This window comes from Apteryx rowi, unplaced genomic scaffold (assembly GCF_003343035.1).
Source record: "Apteryx rowi isolate R43461 unplaced genomic scaffold, aptRow1 scaffold_180, whole genome shotgun sequence".
Classification (NCBI taxonomy): domain Eukaryota; kingdom Metazoa; phylum Chordata; class Aves; order Apterygiformes; family Apterygidae; genus Apteryx; species Apteryx rowi.
In genome coordinates, this window is record NW_020448086.1 from 1,662,378 (window position 1) to 1,672,260 (window position 9,883).

General features: G+C 45.1%; 2 protein-coding genes across 2 annotated transcripts; both read left to right on the forward strand.

The window, feature by feature from the left end:
- The first annotated feature begins 229 nt into the window (after positions 1–229).
- On the forward strand, positions 230–6,492 carry CCDC173 (coiled-coil domain containing 173). Its single transcript, XM_026061449.1, is given in 9 exon segments — positions 230–309; positions 591–764; positions 860–1,053; positions 2,014–2,170; positions 3,320–3,459; positions 4,284–4,476; positions 5,010–5,174; positions 5,938–6,117; positions 6,119–6,492. Coding segments are annotated over 9 exon segments (1,365 nt in total). The 5' UTR covers positions 230–258; the 3' UTR covers positions 6,230–6,492.
- A 1,588-nt stretch (positions 6,493–8,080) lies between these two features.
- Positions 8,081–9,749, forward strand: LOC112963936 (octapeptide-repeat protein T2-like). Its single transcript, XM_026061453.1, has 2 exons — positions 8,081–8,589; positions 9,500–9,749. The coding sequence occupies exons 1-2, from the start codon at positions 8,081–8,083 to the stop codon at positions 9,747–9,749; spliced, it is 759 nt and encodes a 252-aa protein (XP_025917238.1).
- Positions 9,750–9,883: the final 134 nt, after the last annotated feature.

Genomic DNA, 9,883 nt, shown 5'->3' on the forward strand with positions numbered 1-9,883 from the left:
TGCAGGAACATCTTGATACAGGTTTAAATTTAGGATTTTCTGATATCAAGTAACCTTAATATCTTTTCTTCCCTATGCATAGCATTAAATGGTTTGGCAGAAAATAATAGTCTAGATGGATGTTTTCTTCCAAACGACGTAGATCTTCATCAAGTTATTGTATTGCCAAAAGCAGAATGGGAAAGGATTCAGGACAATCTTGGCAGTACAACTAGAGAAGCAGCACGTATCCTTGCTGAGAGGAAAGAACGGAAAGAAATGCACTTACGCTCCAAGGCAGCCGTAAAAGACTGGCCCAATACCATTATGGTAAGTACAAGATACATTTGTAAATTGGGGCAGTCATTTTCATACATGCAAAAACACTCATGGCAATATTTCTAGCTGTACTCCCTTTGTTTAAATTTTGCTTTTTAATAAGTACTTTAACTAAACTTCTTTTAAATAGTTTAATTGTTGAATTAAATCTAAAATTCAAAATTAAAAAAGTAATTGAGTATATCGTCTTCAGAATACTTTATACATTTTTAATCTACAGTTTTTAAGCATGATCTGCAAAAAAAAAAAAAGAAATTTTATCTGCATTGTAGGGCCTGGCACAACGGAAACTTAAAGCCAAAAAACTATGTGCAGAAAGGGAAGAGGAAGAGAGAAGGTTAATTGATTTGGAAGAAGCACAGTTTCAAGCAGCAAAACGGAAAGATGCTATTGATCAAGCAAGAACCTATCAATACTATAAGAATGAAAGAGTGAAAGGGTTACATGTCTGTTGACAACTTACTATTTTTTAATTTCAAATTTTATTGAATTTCTTTAAACATGTCTGAACATGCAAATTATTTGAAATGTTCTCTTGTAGAGTGCACTTCTACTTACTGAGGTCCTAAAAGAAAGAGATGCTCAAGTTGAATTTAAAAAGTTAAAGCGAGATGTTAATAAAAAGAGGGAAGAAGAAATGGAACATGAATGTAAAAAAGCTATTCTCAGAGAGCAGGAAAAGGCACATGAACGTTATATGAAACAAAAGGCACTTTGCAGACATCAGCTGGAACAGTAAGTAATAATTAATCAATAGCAACTCTGTTTCATTCTTTATGTAAACTCTCTTCTCATAAATATGTTCTATAAAGCTTTTAGAGAAACCTATTAATTGTTTGGACCACAAATGCAATGTTTTAGAAGAAAGATCTAGAGTTCTAAAAAAAATCTTGCACTGTGATATGCAGTGTCTTGTAGCTGCCAACAGGCTGCATGTAAAATGGCCTCCAGCAGGCAATGTTAATTTTTAGTCAACTCACTATTCAGAAATAGTTACTGAAAATTCATATTAACTCAGTTTTGTTTCCAGAAAAGGAAAAGGTTAAAACAGATTTTCCATTTGGCCATAACCAGATGCCAAGAGAATGCATCTCTGCCACCTCCATTCCTTCTCTCAGCTTTTCCAGAAACCTCATAGAGGGGTCCCCAGTGGTGTTCACAGGACTGGCCCAGGAAATTTGGCAGATGAAATCAAATTCCCTGATGCAGAGGAAGGGCTCAAAGTCTAGTCTCACATATTCTAGGTCCAATGTATAAATCCCTGCAGAACTTAGTACAGAACACTACCAGTTTAAGCTCTGGCCTGCATGTGCATGAAGAAAAACATAGGTATCATGGGACTTACAGGGGAAATCCTAGTTGCTCAGACTGCTGCAGAGATAGGCCAGAATGTCATGAATAGAGTGGTGTTAATGGGTCAAACAGATAAAAAGTAATGTTACCAGAAGACTGCAATCTGACTGTGCATACTGTGTAGCTAAGTTCTGGCTAGAGGGTGTGGGGCTACCTTTAAAAATGATGATGCTATTTTTGATCTCTGACAGTCTACCCACCTCCACTTCAAAGTACAGATTCTTTGGTGCTAAAGTACCTTTAGACATGCAGAATCCTTGTCTTTTCACTACTTTATGTCTTTTCACTACTTTATGTCTTTTCACTACTTCACCCTTTCTTCAACTCCTTTCTCTGTTTCAGAATAAAGGAGCACCAGCATCAGGCAGAACTAGCCAAGCTAGAAGACAAAAGAGAAGGAGAAGAAATTCAGAGATTGACCCGGTTGTACCAGTTGGAAATTCAGAGAGGAAAGGAAAAGGAGCAGGTGGAAAAACTTGAACACCAGAGGCTGCATCATGTAAGTAACAGGAAAGCAGAGAGCTCAGTGCTGGTTTTGCTTTGGCTGCGGGGAGTGAAAGTTGCCTTGATATACCTAAACAAACAGGCCTGAGGGCAACGGGAGGCTTGCCGACTGCTTCGGTGACATGAGCTCCTATCCGTACCTTGACAGTTGCAGCCATCTCTGTCCTCCCTGCTTCTGAGGGAGGCCTCTTGGAGAGAGGTGTCTTCTCTTGCCTGAAGTGGYAGTGTACTGATGCCTGAGCCTCGACCGGCCTGTGATGAAAAAGTCTGCTGCAGACAGCAAGGAGTATCCTCCTTGACTTGACACCTGGATTTAGGTTCCATGTAGCTGCTCCATTTTGAGCCCATTTTCCTTTGTTTGGAAGAAGGAATAACCTGTGTCAGTGAATATGACAGTATCTTTTTAACTTTTTTTCCCTTTATGATCAGCAATGTTTAGGAAATTGAGCAAGACCTGCTGCCCTCTCTCTTCACCTTCAAAGGCACCTTGCCACAGGTGAAGCAGCAATGCTCACAACGGTTTTGACCAGTATGTGAAAGATGGTATTTTTCACATGAAACTCTAAAACAGCCCTCTTCAGCTAGTATTTGGATTGAGCTCTTAGATTGGGAAAGGTTGTGATGAGGTGGGCCAGGAGCAACACAGTTGTGTGTGTTGGTGGGGACTGCATATTCCCATTCATCGCAACTCCCCCTCTCCTGCTTGTGAGTGAATGGAAGTGAGGAATAATCCTCACAACACTGTGTAGCATTGCAGTGGTATACCCCATTTTTCTGCTGGATGAAAGAGCACTCCTTGGTGTCCTCACTCTGCATCTACCGTTCCTCTCATGTTTGAACAGGGATTGTGCCCATATTTCATTTATCCCCCTGCCTATCAATGTGTTTATATAACATGTTGGGAAAGTGGCTGTGTTCAGTGCTCAGTTCCCCTTCTCTTTTCTCAGACCCGCTATCTCCCCTTCAAGCATGCTTGAACAGGGAAGCAGAAGTAAGTGGAGGTACTGAGAATCCCTTCTCTTCTTTCTTTGAAAGAAAGATGAAGAGATAGAATAGGGAGTGATTCCTTTAAGTTGATACCCAAGGCCCAGATTTCCTAAACTTCATCTGTTATGAATATATCAGGATCATTTTGTCTATGCAGGAACATGTAGCTGACCAGAAAATAATCAAAGCAGCAGAGGAACAAAAACAAGAGGAAGAAGATGATCGGATTAGAGCTCATTTTAAAGCAAAACAAATTATTGCCAAGCTGAGAAAAGAAAAAGAAGCTGAAATGCAAAGGTAGGTACAAAGCTAGATCACAATTTAAAATTATACTGTAGTCATATTCAATTCTTTCAGACTGATGATGCAACACAAACCACAGTTATTCCACAAATAAATTCTGCTGACAGAGAATGTAGGGAATTCAGGAGAAAAAGGGATTTCTTTCTCAACTTCAATAATAACAAGTTGGGTGGGGAGGAAATCTCCCAATTCTTCAAAGCACAAAGAGTTGCAGAAGTGCAAAGCTGTACACCACTGTGTTGTGAGCAGTGATTTTCCATAAGGCCTGCAAAAGCTCCACCCCTGCAGCAACTGAAGACAATTAAGATCTAGGTGGAAAGCAGTTTTGGAGCACAAGCTATATTTCCCTGAGGCAGATCAAGAAAAAGACTGTATCTGACTTCTTAACTAGGCACCTGTATTAATTACATTGGGGTATTAGTAAGGAAATACGGTTTATTTATTTAACAGTGAGAGTATGGCATAAAGATACCACTGAGCTAATGTAATAGCTTCCTTCTCTTACCTCTTCTCATCAAGTACTCCCAACAGTTCCTCCTGATGGCAAGATGCTAAGTGGACTCCTCCCTGAGTGATCTAGCTTACTATTGCAACAAAAAGCTAGCTTGACAAAAATAGGTAACAATTATTTGTCAAATCAGATATTTGTAAAGAACAGAAGAGGAGGAATGCAAGGAGGTCAAGAAGTTGGGCAGGTGGGCCTGTGCAACAAGAGGAGAGAAGAGTGGAAGTAGCATTGCTTGTTTTGGTAGCAGAAAAAGCTCAGGTAGGCCAGGTGGGTACCCTGGTATGTTACGATAGTTCATGTTCTCCTGCAGGCTAATGCAGGAACATCAGGACACCATTGTTAACCGACTAGCTGCACAGATGAACAAGGCATTTAAGATGGAAGATGATCGTGTTGCTAGAGATATTGCAAAAAAAGAAGCTAAGCAAGAAAAAGAACGCAAAGACAAAGAAGAAAAAAAAAAGGCTGACATTGAATCTATTGCTGAACACAGAGCCACTGTGGTAAGAAACTTGGAGGAGGAGGGTAAGAATACACTATGATATAGCCARCCTTCTTCTGAATATCATTAAGAGACACAAGAATTCTTAGTATCTTCTTTTTAGTCTTCATGGAGAGAGACACATGTTCAGGTTCTCACTTAACAGCCACCTCTCATATTTACCACATATAGGTTCAGGATTAACTGCTTCAGCAATGTGCAAGAGGTATATGTGATAATACTCTCTCCGAAGGTTAGAGGTGGAAGGCGCTATAATCATTGGTAATTCATGTGAACATTTACCATGCTTAGCACTGCCTATCAGCACGCTTCATCAGGTCATCTGCCATCTTTCCTGGGGTCCTCTGTCTCTCTCCCCCCACATGTTGGGTGCATATCTACCAGCTCTGCTGAAAACCCTGGGCTTGGACACTGGCCAACCACAGTGACCATGCTCATCACAGCTCTGAAAGAGGGGTGCTTTTGCTGAAAGACATGACTTCCAACTTAGCTGGCTAGCTACTTGGTTAACTTTGTATATTTTGTAAAATATAGATGAAGATGAAAGTGGAAAGGGAGAAAGAGGAAAAAGCAGAGGGTAAAAAAGAACTTTATGAGTTAATGGAAGCAGATCGCATCTTCTTGGAAATGGAAAAAGCCAAGAAACAAAGACGTCGTGATGAAAATATGGAAGTCCAGAAAATTCAGGTCCAGCAAATGGTAAATAGAAGTGCTGTACTCTGTCAGCCCCTTTAGAAAGAAGTATGCATCTAAACCAACAGAACTAGATCCTGGCAGAGAGGGGGGGGGAGCTTTTTGCTGTTGTATTTTTGCTTGTTTGTTTGTTTGACCTGTATGCAGCCCAGATGCTGGTGTTGGGGACCAACCTCCTCTCAGAGCAGGGGAACAGCATTCTCTTTGAGACTGTCTCTGACCGTGCTGGTCGAGGAGGATTACCTGAAAGGGCCGACAGGAGAGAGATCAGTACTTTCCAAACATGACTGCAAGAGACCCCACTCCGGGATTCACATCCCCTTTCTGCGCTTGAGCTTCCGATGTGCTCATGACCCCACTACTAAAATCCTTCTGGGGCTGGACTAGGTGATCTCCGGAGGTCCCTTCCCACCTCAACCATTCTGTGATTCTGTGATCCCTGTTGGGCAGCCACTAACACAAAGCCTTTCCTCTTGAGAAGTGTTGTGCAGGTCCAGGCTGGTTTGCAATGATAAACCACACCCTGTCCTCAGTTACTGTGAATTACTGCTGCCATCTTGTATCTTCTGGGCCGGTCACCAAAGAGCAGCAGCTAATGTTGAGGCTCACTAAAGTATTCAATTAATTTTGAAAAGAAGAAAGATTTTTGACAAGTATAAACTGATTCTCATCACCTCAGCTCTCTTGTAAGCTTATCCTCTGTACGTTTTAATGGATGGTTATGYTGTGAAGGAAATATCAACCTTTGCTATTCCCTTTTCTTCACCAGGCTGAAAAGCAGGCAAGAGAACAGCAGGAAAAACAAGCAGACTTGGACTACGATACTCAGAGAGAGGCTATTGCACTTTTTAAGGAGCGTGAATTTCAGAACTACGCAAAGCAAGTAATTGAATCAGAGTCCAAGACTACACATAATCTTTATCCTCTTCTGAAAGCATCCAAAGAAGGAACAGGACTTGTACGTGGGCCACCTTCCAGAGGAAGAGGACCTAGTTATCCAGCACAGGATATTGCTGGGACTAAGCTACCTTGTTGTATCTGTACTACAACTCAAGAAGTAAAAACATGAAATAACATTGAGACTATCCAACAACGAAAGCCAAAAGTAGTTTTCACGTGGTAAAAACAATAGATTCAATATCTTACGGGAAGAATTAAAACTATAAGGGATCCATATTGAATATACGCTATGAAACTGGAAGCCCATTTGAAAAAAAAATGCCAGAGAGCTGACTACAGTCTCAAAATTCACCAGCTTGTATTTTTTGAAAGTTAGTTTGTTAAACTGGAGACAGCTGTGAGATATGTAATTGACCTCTGTCTAACACATTCCATCCAACTTCTCTCTTTTTTTTCTCTTGTCTTCTCTCTTACGTTTTTATTATTTATTATTCTAAAAATTCACTGAAAAGATGCCTTAGACTTTTCAGGCCTACCACATATGAACATGACCCAAATTCCCAATGAAGGATCAGCATGGAATTCTTTTCTACAATAGCTGCACTCAAATAATGCTAGTCTACCTCAAAATCCTTTTGGTCTTACCTCTCCCCTGTATCCTTCAGCCTGTAGAATGCTATTTTGTTATCAGGACAGAATGTCCATTATTTTCTGCATATATATTAGTCACTTCTTTCACTAGCCTTTTTCCAGTTAGATATTCCCAGTAAAGAAACTTTACAGACTCTACAGAAGAAAGCCCAACCAAATACCTGCAAAAGTTAGAATAGTTATGGTCCTGCAGTTCTTACAGAGTTTGCAACTACCTCTGTAAAACAAGTATCACATACTGTATAATCAAATGGTATTATGTGCAAAGATAAATGTGATTTGATCACAGCTAATAAAAGGTGTCACCTACCAGGAAAATAGGCCCAAATATAGCTGTGATTAACTACTACAAAAATAGCATGGCAACAAGAGAAGGCATAGTTGGACTCCTCTTTCAATCTGTGGCAAATAGATCCAGATCTAAAACTGTTTCTCTGATTTCTGCAGCCAGCGTGGAACTCCCTCTGGGCTCCAACACCAAAAATCACACGCACAGCTCACTCCTTAAGCTTAATTTCTTTGCTGAAATTTTCCCATCATGTTCCTGCCTTGGACAGAGTTAGAATTTCATATAATGACTTCTTCAGCAAATATCGTGGGGTATAAAAAGGATATTCCCCCTATTCTGGCATCTACTGGAAACAAAGTCCAAAGAACTTAAAAGCTTAGCTTTATTGCACCCAGCCTTCTGTTTCAGCCCCCCGAGCTGTCTGTCTGTCTTGGGAAAATGATACAAGTTCTAAAAAATAAGAAGCGTTTCATAAAAAGATGCTTGATGATACTTTAGTTTGGAAAATAGGTCTCTTGTTTGCCTTCAAGTTCCTGAGCCCACGTTTCAGGCATCCTGAGCCTGGCTTCTGACAGCAGCAGGCTTGGACAGAAGTGCAGTCCTTTGGGCAAGACATACCACCAGAGGCAAGGTCCCTGCAAGCGCATCCCCATTTGCATGGTTGCAGCCTCCTGCAGCCGGAGAACTAAGCAGGCTTTGTTTTAAACAGCCAGCTGTGGGACGGATTTACTCCTTTCCCAAGCCCAATAATCAGCTCTTCCAGGCCTCTCTTTTGGGCAGGGCAAAGGGGACAATTTTTGGAAGAGCTAACCTAGTCATTCAGCTCTCGTCCAAGCCAAGGGCCCTCCTGTGGGAGAATAGCCCGAAGGGGCTCACTGTCGAGGTCAGACAGCCCATCAAAGGCAAAGGGGCTTCCAGCAATCCCGCAGCAGGCCGGCCTAGGTCTGTGCGAGGGACACAGCCACCCGCAGAGCCAGGCGAGGCTGGAGTGCGATGCCAGCTGCCCGAGCGCAGCAGAYGCAAACCAAGGCGAGGAAAAACAGCCGAGGCCGAAGCAGAAGGAGGAGCAGAGATGGAGGAACGAGGCGGGGGAAGAGCTACAGCCTCCCGCCAGGTGCGGCCTTGCTGTAGCGAAGCGCGTGTTCCAGGGACGGCCCGGCCTGCTGGCGCGGACGGCGGCTCCCCGGGCGGCGCGGGGCACCCGCGCGTAACGGCCGCCCGTAACGGCCGCGCCGCGCTTCGCGCCGCCCATTGTCAGGCGGGAGGAGCCGGGGCCGCGCCGGCCGCCGGGGGGCGCCTGGGTGCCGCGCGCTGCCTCCGCTCCGCGTCGGGAGACGCCCAGCAGGAGCGCAGAGCTGCCGGGCTGGCGGCGCGGTGGAAATCCCGCGCGGCAGCGGCAGCGGGAGGCGGAGGGATGGACCGCGAGCGCCGGGACGCGGCCCGCCGCCGCGAGCGGGAGGAGGGCGAGCGGGAGCGTGGCCTGGACGCGGCCCGCCGCCGCGAGGAGGAGGCGGAGGAGGCGGAGCGGGAGCGTGGCCGGGACGCGGCCCGCCGGGCCCTTGGCCGGGCGCAGCTGGCGCAGTGAGTACCGCGGCGGCCCGGCCCGCCGGCAGCGGGGAGCCGCTCGCGGGCCTGCCGGAGCCCCAGGGGGGCGCCCTGAGCTCACGGCGCGGGTGGGAGGCCTGCGGGGGCCTGGGCGCAGCGAGCGAAGGAGCGCGCGTTTCTGGGGGTGAGCTGGGCGCGCAGCTGGCCGCCGCGGGAGACGGGATGGGATGGGGCGGGGCGGCCTCCGCCCGCCTGAAGTGCTTCCCTCTAAATCCTGGTTTTCATCTTCATCTCCCTGTGGTCAGGCTTGAAGCCCGTGACCTCTGCTCCCACTGTGGCTCCTCAGTAACACTGTCCTACAGCTTCAGAGAAGTCCCGTGCTTTCAGGKCCTGTGTCTGTGCTAGTAAATTAAACAAGAGGATCTATGTCCTGGCCTTGAGAGCAGGTGGCTTGCCTCCATAAGGAAAAACTCTTTCCGCTTCCCACTGCCCCATCCCAGCATCATTCATGCAGACTCCTAGAGTGGGCTGACGGCCATTTTCATGTCCTACCTGGTGCCTTGGCAGTGTTTGGGAGAGTGCTAGCTGGCAAAGGCCAAGCTGGTGCAGGCAGCATGCCAACAATTAAACAGGGTACTTAGAGTTCAAGTTCATTTGCTGGTCTTATTTGCTTTTGCTAGTGTAGAGTTAGCCAGCAGAATCCTAAGTACTTCTCCCTTGTGCTAGAATTGAGCTTTGGCCAGAGGGTGTGGGGCTACCTTTAAAAATGATGATGCTATTTTTGATCTCTGACAGTCTACCCACCTCCACTTCAAAGTACAGATTCTTTGGTGCTAAAGTACCTTTAGACATGCAGAATCCTTGTCTTTTCACTACTTTATGTCTTTTCACTACTTTATGTCTTTTCACTACTTCACCCTTTCTTCAACTCCTTTCTCTGTTTCAGAATAAAGGAGCACCAGCATCAGGCAGAACTAGCCAAGCTAGAAGACAAAAGAGAAGGAGAAGAAATTCAGAGATTGACCCGGTTGTACCAGTTGGAAATTCAGAGAGGAAAGGAAAAGGAGCAGGTGGAAAAACTTGAACACCAGAGGCTGCATCATGTAAGTAACAGGAAAGCAGAGAGCTCAGTGCTGGTTTTGCTTTGGCTGCGGGGAGTGAAAGTTGCCTTGATATACCTAAACAAACAGGCCTGAGGGCAACGGGAGGCTTGCCGACTGCTTCGGTGACATGAGCTCCTATCCGTACCTTGACAGTTGCAGCCATCTCTGTCCTCCCTGCTTCTGAGGGAGGCCTCTTGGAGAGAGGTGTCTTCTCTTGCCTGAAGTGG